The sequence below is a fragment of the Ursus arctos genome, unplaced genomic scaffold (genome assembly GCF_023065955.2).
Source record: "Ursus arctos isolate Adak ecotype North America unplaced genomic scaffold, UrsArc2.0 scaffold_8, whole genome shotgun sequence".
NCBI lineage: Eukaryota > Metazoa > Chordata > Mammalia > Carnivora > Ursidae > Ursus > Ursus arctos.
Window position 1 is genome coordinate 54,987,145 of NW_026623100.1, and position 22,311 is coordinate 55,009,455.

Below are 22,311 nucleotides of genomic sequence, written 5' to 3' on the forward strand. Positions count from 1 at the left end.
TGAAGAACTCTGTGCTTAAATTAAGGGTAATCCCCTCCCCCTGCCCAGTATTTATTACATCATGAACAAATAATATTCTTAGTCTTGCTCTACCTTATTAGTAGTAATAGAATTATTTAATAGTAATAGAATTATTTATATTATATATTAAAATATGAAATCTTAAAATGATGTGTAATGATTTGTTGTTGATTTTTCAGAGCGTTATTTCTAATGACAAAAAGTAATTTTCAGCCTCCTAAACTAAAGGATAAAATGAAGTGGTAAGTATTTCTGTGTTATTTACTTCATCATCATGAGTAAAAAAAAAATATTTAAAATTAAAAAATCTAATTTTCAAAATTTCTTAGGTCAAATAGTTTTCATCATTTTGTGAAAATGGCACTTACCAAAAATCCAAAAAAAAGACCTACTGCTGAGAAGTTACTACAGGTATTATTTTTGCCCTGAAATATGTCTTTTTTCAAAAGATAAAATGTCATCCAATCAGGTTTCTAATGCGTGTTCTGTACTATGTTATTTTTATAGCACCCGTTTGTCACACAACCTTTGACACGGTCTTTGGCAATTGAACTGTTGGATAAAGTGAATAATCCAGATCATTCCACTTACCATGATTTTGATGATGATGATCCTGAGGTAGGAATTGTTTTTATCAGCTAGCATATTTAACACCTGTATATAGGTATGTGCATCTCAGAATCAATTTTTTGAAGTTCTGGGTCTAATTTAAATAAAAATCTCCTAAGGGAATAATTAACTCTTTGACTTGGTCCCTCTTAGGGAAGTCATGTGCTGGATTTTTCTTACGGGCTTCTTTTGGGTGACTGTTTTCTGCAAATGGCAAAGACATAATCATCTAAACCACTTGGTGAAATTACTGTAGTTACTTCAGAGTAGTCATCAGCCACTATAAAAGAGAGAACACAAACGGGAGGCACTTAAACCGGATATTAGAATATACTCAAAATTCCTGTTCAGTTTTCCTCTTTAAAAGAATCCTTGTACAGTACCTCATGAATGATTAGTGGTTAGTAGAAAGCATAGGATTGCTTTGTTAGGGACTAAAACCCTAATTGTTCACTTGGTAAGTAGGCTACTACTAATTATCGAGTAGCCTACTCACTGTAGATTGCACAGTGCATGCCTTCTTCCTGTCCTAACTTTATGACAGAGTGAGAGTATCTTTTCTCTGCCTTGGTGAATGTCCTCGTCCTTTCTGAGTTTGGATCAGCTTGCAACATTTTATCCTGTGTACTTTCAGTGCATGAAATATCTCAGTGTTCATATTCCTGTGATCTGAAATTTTTTGCTAACGCCACTCCTTCTGGGGCCTCTTCGTCTTTTTTTAATCACAACTGCTTTCTTCATTTATATCAGTCAGTTCACCTTCACTGAGCTCTCCGGCTGTACGTCTCTAGTCTCCCGAGCAGCAGCGGGGTCCACGTTCTCATAGTCAGCTGTTTCCTTCTGTAACTGTGTGTTAGATTCAGATTATATTGCCAGCGCTATCCTTGGGTTATCACTTTTTATTTCTTTTCAGTGCTTTTATCTTTGTTGGCTAATTCCCTCTTTCAGCTACCAGTTTTTATTAAAATGTCACCTGACTCTTATCACTGGAAGCCAAGGAGGCAGCACAACTACCCACTTTGCTGTCTGTGCATGAACTGACCAACATGCTCAGTGACCAGTCACAGACTTAGAAAGAAGTGATGTGATTAGTCACTGGACATGACGTGCATCTGTTAGTCACATGATTTGTGGCCTGAGTGGAGAGCTAGCAGTGAAGTTTGTACATCATGCAGTTACAATGAATGTACTGAATTAATATGATATTAATATGTTGAATATTATAGAATATCATACAATTAACATACTCCTGACTAAAACTCGAACCATGTTGTTCAAGGACCAGTGTAATTTAACTAAATCGTGGTAACTGAAATTCGTGCATATTAAGACTGCAAGGCAGGGCTCCTGAATGGCTCAGTTGGTTAAGCGTCTGCCTTGGGCTCAGGTCGTGATCCCAGGGTCCTGGGATCAAGCCCCGCATGGGGCTCCCTGCTCAGCAGGGAGTCTGCTTCTCCCTCTCTCTTCCTCTTTGCTCGCTTTCTCTCTCTCTCTCAAATAAATAAATAAAATGTTAAAAAAAAAAAAAAAAGAGACTGCAAGGCAAGGACCATCTGTGTTCTCCCAGTGCACTGAATGCTGCATCATTGTGTCTTAGCTCATCCTGTTTACTTGTCCTACTAAATTATGAAGTCCTTTTGAAAACGTATTTAAAGAGGAGAAATAATAAGCCAATACAGAAGCAGTCGGTGGAATCTTCTTCTGAAGTTTTCTCATGTGGCAGAGAAAGAAATTCATCTTTCTTATGAAGACTGTGTTGTTGGTATTATAATTGTAGGTTGGAGGGAGTACTTGTCTTCTCATCATAGTTTAAGAGAATGCTTTTCCCAGAGAAATTCATAATCGTATTATTTACAGATGCTTTGTAATTGAAATTGCTGAGTGCTGTGTTGTCACTCACAATTTGCATGTATCTAACTAGCATGTCAGCCTTTGCTGTGATACTGTGCCTGTTGTATGGAGGCTGACCACTCTTGGAAATGTTTGGCACCTCTACTATCACAGCTCTACCACAGTCTCTGAAATTCATCATGCGTCATACAGTGCTGGAAGGAAGTTTGGGTTCCCATGTAGTTTCTCTTGTAGAGGTACCACACACTGCAGTAATGGTGATTCCTATTTTTACTGAATATAATTTTCTTCTCCTACATGTTAACCCATTTACTATGCACAGCATTCTGAGTATTAATCATTTTATAGTGATACCATTTAAGCTGGGAAAGTAAAGCTCTTCTCATAGGCAATCATAGGTTTTATTTATGTTCACTGATAATAGCAATCTGTGTGACTAGCCTGACACGATGCCTATCTTTGCCAGTGTATATTGTGATCAGAAGTACAGGGTTCTTTTTCCCAGCTCTGCATCTAATTAGCTGAGTGCCCTAATTTTGAGTCTCAGTGTTCTTATCTATAAAATCAAGAGTAGTACTAGGTTCATAAATTTATTTTGAGGACAAAATGAGCTCAGGTGTATGAAAGCACTTTGTAAACTACAAATCACTGTGTACGTGTAAAGTTTAAATTCTTCATTTTTGAAATGACATTTGCTACTATTTTACTACTGTCAGTATTTCAGTGTTTGGGGTCTTTTAGATTCATATGGCTTTATTTCCTGAGATGTGCCTGTACTGAGACTAGTTAACTTGGGTCCTGTTCTTGATCTGCCTTTCAAATCTGATCATTTGAGCTCAAGTGTTTGTGAATTACATTTTCCACAAAGAATGTTTAAGCGTGTATCTCCTTCAAAGGTAATAACTTCAAGGAAAGTGTTTCACACACAGAAAAAAACCTGTTTGGTACATGAAATAGATGCTCACGTCACCTCTTAAGGTGAGACCTTGAAGTGTATGGGATGGAGCTGCAGAGGTTTTACAGACAGGGCCCCTTGTACTCCCCGAAAGGTCGGAGGAATGTCCCGGATATAGCAGTAAGAACTCATCACCACTCCACCTTGCTGTTTCTCTCTGAGTGTGGCGATACACAGAGAGATTTTTTTTTTTTTTAAAGATTTTATTTATTTATTTGACAGAGAAAGAGACAGCCAGCGAGAGAGGGAACACAAGCAGGGGGAGTAGGAGAGGAAGAAGCAGGCTCATAGCAGAAGAGCCTGATGTGGGGCTCGATCCCATAACGCTGGGATCACGCCCTGAGCCGAAGGCAGACGCTTAACCGCTGTGCCACCCAGGCGCCCCACACAGAGAGATTTTAATATAATGAAAGGAAAGAAAATAGAGCACTGCTCCTACAAGAAAAAACATAAAGGGGGAAAAATTATGTTTACTAAGTAAAAGGACCACAAATCAGGAATACCTTTAGCATCATTTCATTTATTTATCTCATTCTTTTTCATAAAAGAACTTGAGGCAGATTTTCTTAATTAAAATATTCTCTTGTGCAACAAGGAAAGCTGCAGCTTTTGAACAGCTGTTGAATTATTGAAATACTCGATTTTATATATTTATATATATTCAACTCAGAGAACATTTATTGGGAACCTGCTATGGATAAAATATATCCATAATCTTAGAAGCTCCCAGTTTGTAGTTGCCTCTTTTTGAAAAAAATATTCACAGATTCATGATATTTTGTCCCATTTTTGCATAAAATGGAATATCTCTTTCACATTTGAGTAGTTTTGTGGGCCAGACTCTGACTTGATTATCAAATGCTTCATGTCCTTGATTTTGGTCTTTCCTAGCCTCTTGTTGCTGTACCACATAGAATTCACTCAACAAGTAGAAATGTAAGAGAAGAAAAAACACGCTCGGAGATAAACTGTAAGTATATACTATACACGCTTCATAATTTAACAGTGAGAAATAAGATTTCAAGTTGCAATTTAGTTACAATTATTTTTGTTTCATTTTCTTCCGAATAGTCTTTCTTAGTAAATCTTTTTAAAGGTAGAGTTTAACTAAGGCAGTAAGAATTCCCTTTTTATATTATTCCTGAGAAATTTTCTGTGGCAAGAAAGGGGATGTATTTATGTTGTTATTGTTTGGGAGGAGGAATAAAATTCCTTGACTAGGCAGGACAGAAGTGATTGAGGCAGTGCTTCTTAAACTGGTAAGTGTGTAGAACTCACCTAGAGAGCTTGTTGAAGTGCCATTTCTGATTCAGTGGCTTTGCGACGGGACTCGAGGTTCTTCTCACAAGCTCCCGAGTTATGTAGATGTTTATGGTTCCAGGGCCACACTTTGAATAGCAAGGAGAGGTGTAGAGATCTGCAGACTGGCTTAGCATCTGAGTGACCTGAGCACCTTTAAAAGTGGGTTCCCAGCCCCACTTTTCCACAGATCCTGATTCACTGGCTCTTGGGTCAGCCCAGGAATCTGTCTTGTAAAAGAGCCCTCCAGGTATTTCTCACGGACAGTCGCATTACGGGCCCACTGAGACGGACCATTCATTTCCATGGAATCTGGTACTGTCAGCTCATCAGTGGTAAATTCTGCCAGCAGGAGTCTGTGGTAATCGTGCCTAAACCTTTTTCTTCTTGGAAGCATTAATTCTCTATGACTTAGAATGCTAATTTAGTGCAGTGAGGCTTCTGATAACAGTTTTTGTGGGTTAAAGATTTGTCCTGAGGGACCTGATATCCAAAATGACTTTAGTGAAATTAGGTAACATGGTAACTTAAGATAACTACTGTAAAGAAACTGTTGCCAATTTTTGGCTAGATTAGTAATGATAATAATAGTACGTTTCATGCTTTACGACGAAGCCATCTCTTTGTCTGAAAAGCTAAATAAGTAGTGGCAGACACTGTCACCATTTAATAGGAGAAAAAAAAAACAAAAGAAATGCCAAGATGCAGAGATTTGCCTGTGGGATAAAGTCATACACCACGTGAACAGCAAGCCTTGGATCTCTCAGCTTCCAGCCCCGTGGTCTTTCACCAACACTGCTGTTTCAGAGACCACCTCCTCAGACTTGTGTGGATTTTACACTGCACATCCTTTGCAGATTTTCCTTTGAAACTTCCGCTGGACCATACACTGTGTATTAACTAGGTAGAAAAGCTTTGTGCTGGTGCTACTTGAAAATGTTCCTAAGAGGAGGAAACTCTTGAAAGAAAGCACCATGCATTGTACAAAGAGCTCAGGACTGGGATTTGGTACTTTGTTTGCCAGCATATGGTTGTGTGACCATATTTAAGATTACCTTTTAAAGCTCACTTAAATTTGCTAATTTCCCTCCGACATATTTTTCTGAAAATGACAACCGTAGTATATAAGCATTTCCTATTTTTTAATAGACATAAAGCAATTAGAAGATGTCTTTGTCATTTCTTTAATAATACAAATGGTGATACCTTTGTCGTTGATTTAGAAAACTTTTTATGTTCAGTACTATTGAAAATTTAATATAAAGTACTTTTATCTTGTTATCCAGTTCTTCAAAAAAATTATATTAGGCTTTTTATTGTAAAGTGCAGTTCTTTCTGAATCATTCTTTACAAATTTATATTAGTGATTCTCAGCTGCTAACTGCGTATGCCTTTATATGCTATTTGAACCTAGATGCCTATACCCCAGTTTCTCTGAGATTCTGATATGCCCTCCCTTTAATGGGAGCAGGTGAAGTATGATGGACCCCCCCCCTTTTCCCCCATTTGCCAGTAAGAAAGGTGTCATATCCCTGGTGTGTTGAGGTAGCAGCCACCACTTTGAATAATTTACGAGTTTGATATTTGAGGCTTTTAAATCTTATGCAGTCTTCTAATATCTGCTTTCTTAGAATATTTCATGATTTTATGTGAGATGTGATAGAATAGTTAATGATGCTGTTGACTATAAAGACAGACTTTGGAAAATTATTTTAATAATTGTGTATATTTGTTCCTGTTGATAATGTTTTATGTTCACAGTTACATGGTATCTCTCCATGCAACCAGGGTTTTCTCTTTATTAAACTAAATGGTGTTTAGGCAACATACATGTGAAAATGGACTCATTTGCAGAAAAGGTGTTATTCTTTCCCTTTTGAGAATCCTCTCTGCCTTCAGTTAAATATGATAAGCAAAAACTTACTTTAAGAAATACATGTGGGGGAAACAGGCCTGTTCACATGTGATGATAACACAAAGCAGATAGATGCACAAACTGTCCTCATCTCACTCTATTACAGATTTAATTTTCCTAGTTGATGACAAATGTAGGTGAGAGCTGTTCACTAGGCCTCTAATTTAATACCTTACTAAAAGTTATCCCGTGGTCCTTGATGTGTGATCATGTATGGACAGGCATGAGGAGTCCACTATTGAAGAAGCCTTATCTTGGAAGTGATAGGCCATCACTCTGCCATATTCATTTGGTCACATAGACCAACTTTGGTGATATGAGAAGGGACTGCACACATTTATAAACACCAGGAGGGCAAGAGTCATTAGAGGCCATCTTGCAGGCTGGCTTCCAACAGCAGCCTGCCTCATTTGCTGTCTACCCACCTAAATCCTGAGTTAAGTTTGCCTCTAGTTAATGCTGGGTCACAGCGAAGTAGCAAGTTAGATCCTGATTGTAATTTTGCTAATCTTTTTTACTGTGGAAGAGGCCTAGGATTAACAGATTAAGCTTCTTATCCTGCCTAGACTTTATTGGGCTTTTTTCAGCCAACAGATTTTTTTCATTTAAATCTTTGGATTGTAATCGCTGTATGGTAGGTGATAAAATTATATGTTCTGCCATAGAGTAACTTAAAATTATTACATCATTAAGAACATAGAAACAGATCATGGCTTTACTTCTTTTCTTTTTTAGTTGGCCAAGTAAAATTTGATCCACCCTTAAGGAAGGAAACAGAACCACATCATGAACTTGTAAGTAGTGTAGTCTTGGAATGTTAACACTGAAAATAAAGATGTTAATTAGTCTTTGTGATATTGGTACTGACTACTAGTTACTGATATTTTCAAAAGCATTTGGGGAAATAAAAAGGTAAGTAATTCTGAAATTTATAAAAAATAAATCTGTGTTGCTGAGATTAAATATTCTCAAAATTAGGAGAAACTAGTTTTACCATTCCCTGATTACATGTTTTTAATGTTGGCCTTTTTTTTTTTCCTCCATTTTTGTTTCTCAGTGTTTGAGGGGCTTTTTGTATATGCATTTATTGGGACAAATGCCACCATTTTAAATCAGAATGTTGGACCAATAAAAGCACATCTCACTGAATTTATGTGCAGCCTTTTAAGAATGTAAGCCAGTTTTCTAAACATGAGGATAGAGTCAAATCTGTTTGGACTAAAACTCAGGAGAGACTGAGGCATATGTAGTAGATCAAATCTGCATTCATTTAAGGCTTTGCTAACTGTATGAATGCTCTTTTCATGATTCTTTTTAATGTTTTATATATGCCTTTCCAGATATACGATAATATATTTTTAGAAGCGGTCTTAGAAGCAAGATGTTTTGCAGATATTTGAGATGACAATATTCTATGGAAGAATAAAAAATAAGACTTAAAAAACAAAATTAATCTTAATGAAATTAGTTTCCTGCAGCTCCAGATTACATGTTTCATTTTTTTCTTTTCAATATTGAGAAGAAAGTAACTGTTAATAAGTACTAATGATTGAAATGGGAACTTTCTTCTTAAATTTAATGCTTATTTTATCCCACTTGACTAAAGGCATACGTACAAAGTGAATCTTTAGCCTTTAAATTATGGAGTTATTCTAATTCAGTATACCAGCATGGAGGAAAGGAGTGTCAAATAAAAATTCGTAAAATGATGATATTAAACTACTTAAGCCCAACATTTACATAGAGGATGGAGAAGGTTAAGAACAAAAAGTAGTCTAGTCGTGATGTTCTTAAATGCTAATAGCATTTCATTAAGTCAGTTGGAGTTTGTTTTCTGTTTCCTTTTTTAAGTTGGCATTGCATGTATTTAAATTCTGTACTAATTCAATAACTGCATCACAGAGCAAAGTCGTTGCATTATTGCTATTTTAGAAGCTCCTTAATATGATTTGACTTGGCATTTGCCTTAATAAAATTATGTTAGCAGGACTTACCTCACTTGTGACAGTTTCCCTTTGTGAATTTGTGGCTTTTAGTCTAAGTGTAAATAACTTGGGTTTCTTGGTCTCTGCTAAACAGCCCGACAGTGATGGTTTTTTGGACAGTTCAGAAGAAATATACTACACTGCAAGATCTAATCTGGTATTTCTCATCTTCTGATTTTCTTTGTCAGCATTGTTTAGTCTTAATTGTTTTTCGTTTTTTTGATCAAATATTTTGTCCAATTTTAATGAACCAGTTTAAGCATTGTTTTATACATTCCTGCCATTTAGCAAGCTTCTGTATATTGATATAGCCATTTTTTCCAGAACAAGTTAAATATATCTACTCAAATATATTATTAAAAATTTTTTTAATTTTCCTTTTTTTATGAAAAGTACTTAATTTTCTCAAATGTATTTTTTAAATTAAATTTTCCTATAAAAATGTTGTTTTAATAATGTGACTTATTTTAGTGAACTAGAAATCATCCATACATATATATACACACACATATCCATTCATATATATTAAACTACTTTTATGTATCACATATATTACGTTTATATATTACATATCAATGTATGCATATATAATTTTAAAAAATAACATCCCTAATTAACAATGAATTGAGTCTTAGATGAAATTTTAACTTTGTAGCATTAGGTAATATCCAGTTTTCTCAGGCCGAAATTTGGATTTTAAAGCCCCCCTGAAGTTACAAATATTAAGGCTGTGTTACCATTAGGTAAGAAAAGAGGAAAATTAACCCTGGTAAATATTAAATAAATAATACTTTTAATAGTTGCTTTTAAATGGCTTTTTTCTCTGTACCTAGCCAGGGCTCCAAGTTGCCTGCATATTTACTCCTAGATTATACTTTTTTGCCTTTTTATTGGAATTTTCCTTCTCTTTCCTTTCTCTCTGCTGTAATAACATACTTCTCTCAAATCTGGTTGATTTAAATGATTATATAAATTCTTAAATCTATGCCCTGTAATATTTGTAGAACATGGAAGGGACTATTTACACATAATTTCGCTTGGAGGAAGTTGCTGTCTTGATGGGCAGAAAACACTTGGATGTATAAACTGTCAGCCATACAACAATATATATAGTGGATTGCCAACAGGTGGTGTTAATGATAAGAGGCTACCATATGTAATAGGTGCTGTGGAAATCAGAGGAGAAAAGCTTTTGGGTTAATGTGGTTTATCTGGCTTCCGGAAGGGACTAAGACTGATTTCATTGTAGTGTAGGAACCATTATAGAGTCTTCAGGAAGAGAATGGGCGGATGCCTCCAATGTTTCATGGGAATTGATATGGGAATGCTCATCAGCACGGACCACAGTTTTGAGAGATGGCAGATAAAGAGCTGAAATTATGGAAATGGTCATACTACTACTGGAATTACGGGATTAGCTCAGAAGAGGAAAATTGAAGTCATTAAAGAAGAAATGATAGATGAAACCATGAGATTGTGTGTGTTCGCTAGTTAGGGCTGAAGGAGGAAGGAGTGTAGGAAACTGGTTACCACAGTGGGTGATCCCTGTGTTTTGCAGTCAAAGGTAGAACCAACATGGGAGAGGGAAGAAGCAGTAGAAAAGCTGAAAGAGTCAGTACGTGGACTGTCACAAATGAAAGAAGAGTGCATCAAATCGTCCAGAGAGGACCAGAAAGTATAAGGATTGGGAATTAACTGTCCAAAGGGGAAAGAGAGATGAAATGTCTGAAGAAAACAGTCCGTGACTTTCGGATTAAAGATTTTTTCAGAATTACACATATGTAGGCTAGAATGACAATTAGTGAAATTTGTTGTGGAAATAAAAAACCACAGAATCAAAAGTTTAAATTGACTTATTTATTAATATTGTCTAGAAAAGACAACAACAACAAACCCAGAAACATAGTCTTTAGAATCCCAGTTTTTCTTTTCTGTGGCCTGTGTTTCTGGAACTAGCCTGGTAACATGAATAAGTTATCTGGGCTCTGTTCCCTGGAACTGCCCCTACCCCCAAGTCATCAGGATTTCTTACGACAGAGGGCTTTAGGGATAGTTAACGAGTTAGATAGTGCTGACAGAAGAGGGATGAATGCCATTATTTGTCAGATTCTACAATTTATAAAATCAACCTTTAAGAGTTCACTTCTGATGGTAATAAAAGCTAACATTTATCTATGGGTTTTTAAACAAGGCATTCTAAACACTTCTGATGTGTTAACTTAAAATCCATGTTTTACAAATGAGGGGATTTAAGGTCTAAAGAAGTTGAAATTACTCTTACCACCCAGCTAAATAATGGCCGAGGTGGGGTTTGATTGGGGCAGCCTGGCTTAGGAATTCAGACCTAACCACTGTCCGTCTTACCTCTACCCCATGTCATCGAGTTTTTTTCCACGAATACTGAGCTCGCACTCGTAATCTCTCTTTTTACGCAGTATATATATGTTCCATAGTTATTTTTTTATTGTGGTAAAATATACACAACACAGAATTTACCATTGTAACCATTTTTAAGTGTACGGTCCAGCGGCATTAAGTTCATTCATATTGTACAACTGTCACCACTATCCACCTTGAGAACATTTTCGTCTTCCCAACTGCAGCTCCTTACCCATTAAACAATAATGCCCATTCCCCCTTCCTTCCAGCTTCTGGCAGCCAGCATTCTAGTTTCTGTCTCTTTGACATACCTTACATAAGTGGAATCGTATAATACTTGTCCTTTTGTGACTAGCTCCCTTCACTTAGCATCATGTCACATCTTTAAAGGTTCATCCATGTGTAGCGTGTGTCAGAATTTCCTTTTTAAGGCTGAATGATGTTTGTGTCTGTGTGTGTGTGCGTGTGTGTGCGCTTCTCTACCACAGTTTGTTGGTTCGTTCATCTATGAGTGGACAGTTGGATTGCTCCCACCTTTGTACTATTGGGAATAATGCTGCTCTGAACTTGGGTGTGCAGTACCTGTCGAGATTCTACTTTTAGTTCTTTGGGGCATATAACAAGAAGGAGAATTGCTGCATCATGTGGTAACTCTACGTTTAATTTCTGAGGGAAATGCCGTGCCTCTTTCCATAGCAGCTGTTTTTATTTTACAGTTCCCACCAGCAGTGCACAAGGGCGCCAGTTTCTCTACATCCTCATCAACACTTGTTATTTTCGGGGTGTCTGTGTGTGTGAGAGTAACAATAGCTATCCTAATGGGTGTGAAGTGTCCATAGCTATTTCAATTGCCTAATTTTATCAGTCCTAACACTTTGGCACTGTGAGCAGGATTTCCAACTGTTACAAATACTTGTTGCCACTAGAAACCTGATGAACCCAGAATGTCTGGCTGTCATCTTAGTAGGCACTTGGCACCAAGATGACAAGTGTACATCTTTTGGGACCCAGGAGAAACATTTACCCCTTTTTTCGTTTGTTTTTAAAGATTTTATTTATTTATTTGTTTATTTGAGAGAGAGAGAGAGAGTCTGCACAGGCATGTGCAAGGGAAGGGGCAGAAGGAGAGGGAGAGGGAGAGAATCTCAAGCAGACTCCACACTGAGTGCAGCCCATGGGGGGCTGGAGCTCATGACCTTGAAATCATGACCTGAGCTGAAATCAAGAGGCTGGACACTTAAACAGCTGAGCCACCCAGGCGCCCCAAAACATTTACCCCGTTAAAGACTTTGCTGCTTAAAAGTCCCGTATCATCAGTGATTTCTTATTGTTTTAAGTGCTAAGGGTATTCATTTTATAATTTTGTAAATGAATTGAGACTGTTACATCTCAGTTTTCATTATTACAATACAGATTTTTTAAGTTAGATAATCATAATGTGTGAAACCAGAGAACAGAGCTTGATTTCCAGAATCGTTAGTAAAAGAGGTCTGCAAATTTTGAGAAGATACCAGTTAAAAAACCTCACCATGATACAATAATTAAATAGTAAGAATTTTGCTTCTAGAAGAAAACATAATCTCTTTTGTTGCCTTAGCAACAGTTTTCTAGATATGTCTCCAAAGGCAAGGGAAACAAAAGTAAAAATAAATTATTGGGACTATACCAACATAAAAGGCTTTTGCAGACAAGGAAACCATCAGCAAAACAAAAAGATAACCTATCGAATGGGAAAAGATATTTGCAAATGATATACTGAGTAAGGGGTTAATATCCAAAATACCTAAAAAAAAGCTTCACAACACCAAAACAAAAAACAAACAAACAAACCCCTATCCAGTTAAATGAGCAGAGGACCTGAATAGACATTTCTCCAAGGACAGCAGATAGCCAACAGACATAAGGAAAGATAGTCAGCATCGCTAATCATTGGGCAAATGCAAATCAAAACCACAGTGAGATATCACCTACAGACCTGTCAGAATGGCGAGAATCAAAAAGTCCAGAATTAACAAGGCAAGGATATGGGACAAAGGAGCCCTTGTACACTTGTTAAGTGGGGGTGTATAGTGCAGCCACTCTGGAAAACAGTATGGAGGTTCCTCAAAAAGTTAAAAATAGAACTACCCTAAGATCCAACCATTGCAGTACGGGGGTATTTCCCCAAAGAATACAAAAATACTACAAAGGGATACATGCACCCTGATGTTTATAGCAGCATTATTAACAATAACCAAATTATGGAAACAGCCTAAATGTCCATCAACAGATGAGTGGATAAGGAAGCTGTGGTAGACACACACACACACACACACACACACACACACACACACACACACAGGAATATTAATTACTCAGCAATAAAAAAAAGGATGAGATCTTTCCATTTGCAGAACCATGGATGAACCTGGAAGGTATGCTAAGTGAAGTAAATCAGAGAAAGACAAATACCATATGATTTCACTCACATGTGGAATCTAAAAAACAAAACAAATGAACAGGCAAGCCAAAAAAAAAAAACAGAAACAGACCTATAAATACAGAGAACAAGCTGGTGGTTGCCAGAAGAGAGGGAGGTGGGAGATAGGCAAAATGGGTAAAGGGGAATCGGAGGTACAGTCTTCGAGTTACAGAACCAATTAGCCACAGGGATAAAGGTGCAACATAGAGAATATAGTCAGTGGTGTTGTAATAATGTTGTATGGTGACAGATGGCAGCTACCGTTATGGGGAGCACAGCATAACGTATAGAGGTTTTGAATCACTATGTTGTACGCCTGAAACTAATGTAATAAGTGTCAACTGTACTTCTGTTTTAAAAAAAAGAAATGTAAACATATCCTTAATCATTTTTATATTTATTATATGGTAGAATGATAATACTTTGGATATGTTGGTTCAATAAAATATATTATTTAAAAAATAGTAAGCGTTTGGCCCATAACCATAAAATGGGTTTATCTGATGTGAGATGCCGTCTTCAGATTAAAGGATTATATATCTGTTTAACTGATGGCCAATTTTTTTCTAATTTGCCTAATTTTACTGGATATTTTAGCCTATATGCCAAGAAAAATATATTTAAAGTTACTTATATACAAAACACTATGTTAATTGCTGTGGAGGAGCATAAATAGTAACATAATCTTTGCTCTGAAGAAACTTACAGTATGCCTGAAAAAGTAAGAATAAAATATTTAAATTATAATTAAAGACATCAGAAAGATACACCCAATTGATCATTATCAGTAACCCTAACAAAAGTACTTTAAGATTACCCCTTAATTAGGTCAGAATTGAATAAAGTCTAAAAATAAAGTTAAATTTATTTTGAAAAAGAAACAGTAAATGCCAGCTTTATTTCAAGTTTGTTAAACTATTACTTATCATTAAGTTTATGTGCCGTGGTTACTCTTTTTACTTGGTACATAATGAAGACAGTTTCTAAGGAGAATTCATTCCATAGCTGCACAATGACAGGACATTTTCTGGAACAGCAAACCTACCCTTCTGATCTCTATTTCCAAGTTTGCCATGTAAGAGTCATGAAGACTGCTTAGTGTTCATTTGTTAGTGTTCTGACCTCACGGGCTTCTCTTTTTTTGAGAAATAAAATCTTTTTTGCTTTGTCCACAATTCATTTTTTTTACTTCTATAAATTATCTACAATATTAAAAGGTATCTTAAAATGACTTTATTCATATCACAATTTTCTCATTTTTTGATGAGGAAAAAACTCTCCTCGGGCTATTCTCTTTTTTGTTGGTTAAAATATATTGAAGTATTTTTTCTTTTATGTTTCGGTAGCCAGTTCTGTTAACTTCCTGCTGTTTTTTCATCAGGTGTAGACTTTGCAACCTCCCAAGGGATTTGTGAAAAAACCGTAATAAGATTTTCTTGATCATATATTTTCTTTTTCCTATGTTCTGTGTTCTGCCCTTTATTTATTTATTTATTTATTTAGATGCTGTCTGTGCTTCCCCATTCATTAAAATTGAAGTTAGGATTTTCTGACCCAAAAAAGATATTTTCACTGGGCTAGAGTGACCACCTTCAATTTTTGCATGAGCACTCAAGTTGAATCTATACGAGGAGACTGTTGCATGTTTTCAGTCCTTGTTACTTATTTGACTTTACAGTGTAGTTAAACATTGTCGTTCGTTAATAAGCTGATGTCTCATTTGTGCTACTGATTTTTTTTTATGTCTCTCCTGGCATGTTCAAATATATTATTATTTAGCTTACAAAGGATTGCTGTGTTATACCATCGTCTAGGGTTATCTTGAGTGCTTTTCCAAGCATGATTTTGGTAGCATTTTTCTATTATAGAAAAGCTTCCAAGTACTACTTGACAAGCATTTTAGATCAATCTTTCTTAGACTGTTCTGAAGCTATATAAATAGCTACTAACTTTGCCCAAGTTTTACTTTTCTGCCTTTTCTTTTTATTTCTTCTCATTTTCCTTGAATGATTTACTGTCTGAATTCCTGGCATATAATAGGTTCTAAGTAAATACTAGTTGAGTTAAATGAGATTCAATACTTACTAAAAGGACTTAGTGTAATTCTTTTACTTGATGGCATTCCTAGCAGATTGTTTTTGTTCCATGGTTGCTAAAAACATAACTTGATTTATGGAGAAGGAATTAATAAAGAATGAGCCCCTTTTAATTTTAGCTTTCCTGGTAGGGCTTGACACATGACGCATTTAATCATCTGACTTGAATGTATCTGCAACTTCTCCCTGGCGTGAATGTTATTCTGCATATGAACCTATGTTCAATTTTCTATTAAAATACTACACTAGTTATTTTAGACTCTTCTCTTACCTTCCTAAGTAGTCTGCTAATCTCAATTAACTTTTTTAAAAATCATTGTCATCAACCTGGTAGTTGTCATGTATCATAAGCTGACTGTTCCTACAACAGCCACATCTGTGTTTATGTAACAGAAACCATGGCCACTCTGCACAAATGCACACTTCTAGAAGCCATTATTCGATTAAGGGCTTAAGAGAGTCTTTTGGCTAAAGAGATTGCTGATATGGTAGAGGTGGTGCAGTTTCCTATAGCTGAAGAAAACAGACTTGAATTTAGAAGTGCGTTAACTGAGATTAGTCCTTCTCTTTACTGAATGCCGAAGTTTAAAGGTTCCTGTACAAAGTCATGACCACTTAAATTATGCAGCATAGTTGTTTGGCAGTCTTATGATAACAGTGCTATCATCCCATTAAGATATATTATTATGAATTAGAACAGGTATCCTTTTTCATTAGAATTTCATGTGATACCAGTGTGAGAGTTGACTGATCTTATTTGTTTATGATATATTACTTTTCTGTCACTGGTAAGACCATTTATTATGCATGAAAGCACGGAAATACTGAAGAAGACAAAATCTGAGTCTTGTCTGAACCAGGATTTTGATTCTGTTTTTCATCAGTTAACTTTTTGACAGGTGCTTGAGTACTTAAACGTTAAAGTGCGTTTCACTTAAATGCAATGTATTGCCTAGAACCCTCATATTCCTAGGCTTAATTTTTTTGTGATCTAGAATTTGTGTATCTTAACAAGGCTGAAGTGTTAGTTGTCCATTTGCAGGAAAATAAACAGAAAATAAATAAGCATTTATTTAAGGGCCTAGTTAGTGTATACCAGGTACTATTCTAGACCCTGGGCTGTAGGAAAGAAAGGTGGATTTAATAGCTTCCCTTTGTTTGAGGAGCTCACAGCCTGGCTCCTATTTTTATAGACTGGTAAATAAATTAATTAAAAGACAGTCTAAGTGCTAGAGGAGAACTTGTATTAAATGCTGTGGAGACATGGAAAAGGTTGCACCTTTTCGTGCACAGTCTTGGAAGGCTACTCAAAGGAAGTATCTTTTGCGCTAAATCCTGATTGTGCATTTGGCAATATCTTCTGTAATTAGAAAACACTTTAAGTACACTATATTCTGATGAAAATAAAATTCACATAAGATGTTAAATATTCCCCCTTTATTGTTAAAACCGTGCTTGAAATACAGTGACTTAAAAAAAGGGAGGAAGTGAAGCTTTACTTTGTACTTTCCATGGTTGTTAGAAAACTTTTTTTTTTCTCGAAATGGCATTTGAATTGATACATATTGTTAGTCCCTTTAAATTTCACTTCTTAACTCTCTACAGCCTGTAGCATTCAGTGGAAATGTTTAGTTAAGGAACGACTTTGGTAATACTCATTTGAAGTTCTTCTGCTTAACTCTTTAAAAAATTATTAAAAATCCTTTAAGGATAATTTACAACCTTGTGCATATTCATCTATGTAATTTACTTAAAAAGAGCACCCTACTCTATATCTTTAAAAAATTATCATCTGCGTGAAGCAATAGTAGAAATATGTCAATGTGTATATATACATAATTATCACAAATCTTATATACAAGGTCAAGATTTTTGTTGCTTGTTTTCTTCTGTACTCATTTTTGCTTCATTATAGCTTGATGTCAAATATCTTATTTGAGCATTTTTCTTTCTAAAAACTGATTTTTACAAATTTTAATTACAAAAGCAATAACCATAAATGAAACTTGTGTTTATTATTCAGACAAGTTCCCAGAAAAATACTGAACTTAAATAAATACTTAAATCACAATTACAAACTTCTGACATCTTTCATTGTTGGAAGTCCTACTATGCCTTTTTTTTGTTAAAGAACATATAGCAATACAGATTTATTTGCAGTCTGGGGTTTCTCTTTTAAAATATATCTATTTGTGTATCATGATTTGTAATATACTACTCTTTTGCTGAATATGTTATTTTATACTATTAGGATCTACAGCTAGAATATGGACAAGGACACCAAAGTAGTTACTTTTTGGGTGCAAACAAGTAAGTAAAGTTCTTTTTAAATTAAATTTAAATTCACAATTGAGTTACTTTATACTTTAATGTATTTATTATATTATGTATTTATATTTATTGTATATTTTATTATATATAATATTTAATATATAAATATATTTTAATATTTCCAGAATTAAATGTGTTAGTCTGGTAGATATGTTTTATAATATGCTTTTAACTTTTCTTCATTGCTACTTTGCTAATTATTTAGTCAGTAGCTGTCATAATGGGGACGATCACCTTAAGTTTTTTATATCATGCTACTCTGTAGACCTTACTTGTTAGAAAAAAATGAAGTACATTCCAACTGAAGACAATATATGTTTCAGGATTTTTTTTCTTTTATTTTTAAAGTTGACCTGTTTATTCCTTATAAAACTTGCTTTGGTCATGTCCCATGTGTGTTGGCTCTAAAAATAGCTGGGAATATTCATACTGTTTAGAAACCTTTATCCTGACTTTTTAGCCATTAAGAGCTTTTCAAAAAGTAGGTAGTAGTTAAAATGTGTCTGGTGTCTTAAGAATTATCAATTCATGCAAGAAGTAAATCCAACAATTATTAAAGGCCTCCTCTATGCCAGGCACCTGTCTGGATGGTGCAGCACTGTGGTGAAAAGGCAGCTTACAAGGTGTAACAATTTAAGGTGCTTGCAGTCCTGAGTCAGCAAGGGAAGGGGACAGGACTCTGCTGTTCCCAGTAGGTTCTTATTTCCCGAGTTCGTGAATAGATTGTCATTATAAAATCTAATTTGTAAGGAAATACTGTTTAAATTGCCAAAATCTCCCAGCAAGGTAGATACTATTTTAATAATCAGAACAACTTAAAATTTCAACATATGATTTCACTTCCATTAGAGAGTTGAGAAATATACTTACATCCATACTTTAAGCAGTTGAGAAATGGTGACTAAAGACGAGTAGCTCGCATTTAAAGGTAATGCAAAATCATGTCTCTCTCCTTTTTTATAGACTCAGTGTTTCAATACACCCTCTTTTCTCAACACTGAGGAAAGACTTTGAATGACAGCCTAGAGAAATGCATTAGTTTTGATTTAAGCTAAAACTTCAGTTAAATATGATGAGGTGTTTGTTTTTTTTTTAAATTAACCTGATTTAGGTTTCCTAAAATGGAAAATAAGCTTAAAATTTCCCTCGTAGACAAATGAAATTTTATCTAAAGAGTAACTATGTGCTATTTGTAATCTGTCCTGATTCGTTGATAGACAGCAAAGAAAGTTTGTCTCATAGTGGTTAGCAAATAAAAATTCTGAAGTGCTTTTTATGTTGTTTTGTCTAAATTTAAAGTCACTGGTTTTAAGGACCTTGTTAGCAAATTTTAAGAGACAGTGGATAATTTGGAGAAATATTTCATTTGTCCTTTTTTGGTTCATTTTGAAATTATTTTTAAATTATATACTTGCAGGAATGCAAAAAAAAATATGACCCATCACTAAATGCTTTTCCAGATTCCTTAGTTCCCATTTCTAATTGTTAGACATTTTCATAATATATAGTTACTTTGGCTAGGTAAAATGTTAATAATTTGCCCAACCTTCATTTTTTGATTAATTGGATCCCTGCTTAAGGAACTGTATTCTATATAACGAATCACTGGCAAGGTAGGTTGGCCAAAAATTTGACCTTTGGCTGTGTTTCGTGTACAGGTATATACATACATGTGACATGAGCATGGATGTAGCACTTCTCTTACTGTACTGATACGTCTGCTTTATTCTTGTGACTAGGCAGTGTTTTAAAACTCACAGGATTTCCTGCTTTCTCCATAGGTGATCAGGCAGACAGATTTCCATTTATGGGTTTCTACCTATTCCAGACCAAACAGGAACTAAGATAGTTTGGTTGTTTTGTTTTTATTTTTTTTTTTTAAAGATTTTATTTTTATTTATTTGACAGAGATAGAGACAGCCAGCGAGAGAGGGAACACAAGCAGGGGGAGTGGGAGAGGAAGAAGCAGGCTCATAGTAGAGGAGCCTGACGTGGGGCTCGATCCCGTAACGCCGGGATCACGCCCTGAGCCGAAGGCAGATGCTTAACCGCTGTGCCACCCAGGCGCCCCTGTTTTGTTTTGTTTTTAAAAGAATGATATGTATTTTGACTTACTGGGTTTTCTTTTCTTTTGAATGCTGTTATTATTAGGATCAACTTTTCTGATCATTTAAAACCAACAAAATACTATTTTTAAAAGAAAACTAAATTATTTCTGATTTTGTTTTTAATGTAGAGCAGAAATTCTAACGATAGATTCTCTTCTAAAGACTTAAATAATGGTGAAAAGAGTAAACTGAATTACACAGTTCCTGGCACAATTGTGTGTAGTAGTAGTAAACGTCAGATCTGGAGTCAGAACGCTCTCTTCCTGTAAGCTATGTGACTTTGAGAAATTAACCTCAGTTTTCTCTAGTAAAATGGGGATTATAATAGTTCTTGCCTGGTAGGGTGCTAAGGGTGAAATGTAGTAATCATTGCAAAGCATTTAGGACAGTTGGGGTTTAATAAATACTTATTAATTGCCCTTATCTGTAGTATTTACTCAGTAAGTAATTGTTGATTTTAAGAGCAAGTGAATACAAGTGAATAAAATTGCTCTTTGGTTTTAAAGAAATAGGAAGTTTTTTTGTTTTGTCTTCAAATATAATTGGGACAATAAAGATTTTTTTTGAGCCATTTAGGCAATTTCAGATTTTAGTAACCAGCAGCGTGAATTTCTTAGCTAATTTGAATATGCTGAATATTTTGGCTGTGGTTTTTACTTCCCTGTATAAGTTTCTTCACTTCACCAGTTAAATCTATGTTTGCATATTGTTCCATTTCTAACTTTTCATCCAGATTTCCTAATTATTTTCGATTGACTTAGTAACTCTCAGTATCTGTGGGCATCGTTCTGTTTTATTTTGTTCATTACTTTCTAAAATTTCCATAACAGAAGAATCCACATGGGCTAGTGAATATTGACACTGTTTATTGTAGAGCACCCAATCTTAGTGATTAAATCAGTGTCACATATTTCTCTAGGGCTCTCAAGATACAGTATTTACTGTAAATGAACCTCCTAGCAGATTTAGCCGTGTTTCATTTTTTCTTTTGTAAAGCCTGAAAACAAATCATATATCCTACTTTTCATTAAAACTTCATGAATCGTATAACTGTATTAACAAAGTATCTGTAACACATAGTAGGAGATTTACAAGTAAATAAACAATAAATTTACGTGAGTCCCTAGGCATAGGCTAGCTGCTTTTCTATGATCTTATTAAGCTTTTCTCTCTTATTCTTGGAGAACCTAACACTCTCAGGAAGATTCTTTTTTAAAAAGTGGAATGCCATGTAAGTCCAATTAAATATGGTAATTGAAAATAAACTACATTTTGAATTTCCTTTTTAATTATTTTCAAATTTGAATATTCTCTGCTGGAAAAAGGTGCCCCCAAAACTGTTGTCATGTGTGTAAGAAAGTGTTTTTCATATCTTCTAAAAGGATATAAAAGCCCACTGTATACTTCAGAGTTACTATGTTTAACTTAGTAGAATAGTTTAAAGCAGTGCTTCTTCAATTTTTGGTCTCACGATCCTTTACAATCTTAAAAATTATTGAGAACTCCAGTGAGCTTTTGTTTCTATGGGTTAAAACTGTCAATATTTATAGTATCAGAAATTTACACTGAGAACTTTTCAAAATATTTACTTATTTAAAATAGTAATATACTCGTTACATGTTATCATAAATAACATTTTGTGTGTGTGTATTAAAAAAAATTTGTCATCATTAAGGATCAATTTAAATGCCACCGCTTTATGATACCTTCCTTGTAACACCACTTGATTCCTCTCATGAGACTTAGGAGCAGCAAATAATTGTGATAATAGATTTTATATATGTCAGTGTAATTCAACTGACTTTTTGTTGAGGCCCACTAATAACATTTTTTATGAAAAACAGCTAGATTTTTCTGAAACAAAGTAATAGTAAGAAAAGTGTCATTGTTGGGGCGCCTGGGTGGCACAGCGGTTAAGCATCTGCCTTCGGCTCAGGGAGTGATCCCGGCGTTACGGGATCGAGCCCCACATCAGGCTCCTCTGCTATGAGTCTGCTTCTTCCTCTCCCACTCCCCCTGCTTGTGTTCCCTCTCTCGCTGGCTGTCTCTATCTCTGTCAACTAAATAAATAAAGTCTTTAAAAAAAAAAAAAGTGTCATTGTTTTACATTTTTTGCAAATCTCTTTAATATCTGGCTTAGTAGAAGACAGCTGGATTCTCGTATCTGCTATTAATCTGTTCTGTTAACATGCATTTTGTAATCTCTGGAAAACTCCAGAGTTTCATTCTCAATGAAAGAACAAGAGTGCAAAGGGTAAATGCTTTTTTTATTATATGCAGTATGAAAATAGTTTTGTTCTT

General features: G+C 35.1%; 1 protein-coding gene across 3 annotated transcripts in view; it reads left to right on the plus strand.

Annotated features, from left to right (window-relative positions):
• Nucleotides 1–22,311, plus strand: part of MAP4K3 (mitogen-activated protein kinase kinase kinase kinase 3) — a 181,929-nt gene that overhangs the window by 121,652 nt on the left and 37,966 nt on the right. For 2 of the 3 annotated variants that reach the window (XM_057309419.1, XM_026479448.4), the window contains exons 10-16: nt 201–263; nt 351–432; nt 529–639; nt 4,328–4,406; nt 7,386–7,444; nt 8,730–8,792; nt 17,823–17,881. In XM_057309419.1, the coding sequence (XP_057165402.1) occupies nt 201–263; nt 351–432; nt 529–639; nt 4,328–4,406; nt 7,386–7,444; nt 8,730–8,792; nt 17,823–17,881 (516 nt within the window). The remainder of the gene's footprint in view (nt 1–200; nt 264–350; nt 433–528; nt 640–4,327; nt 4,407–7,385; nt 7,445–8,729; nt 8,793–17,822; nt 17,882–22,311) is intronic. The other variant, XM_026479456.4, reaches the window with a different exon arrangement.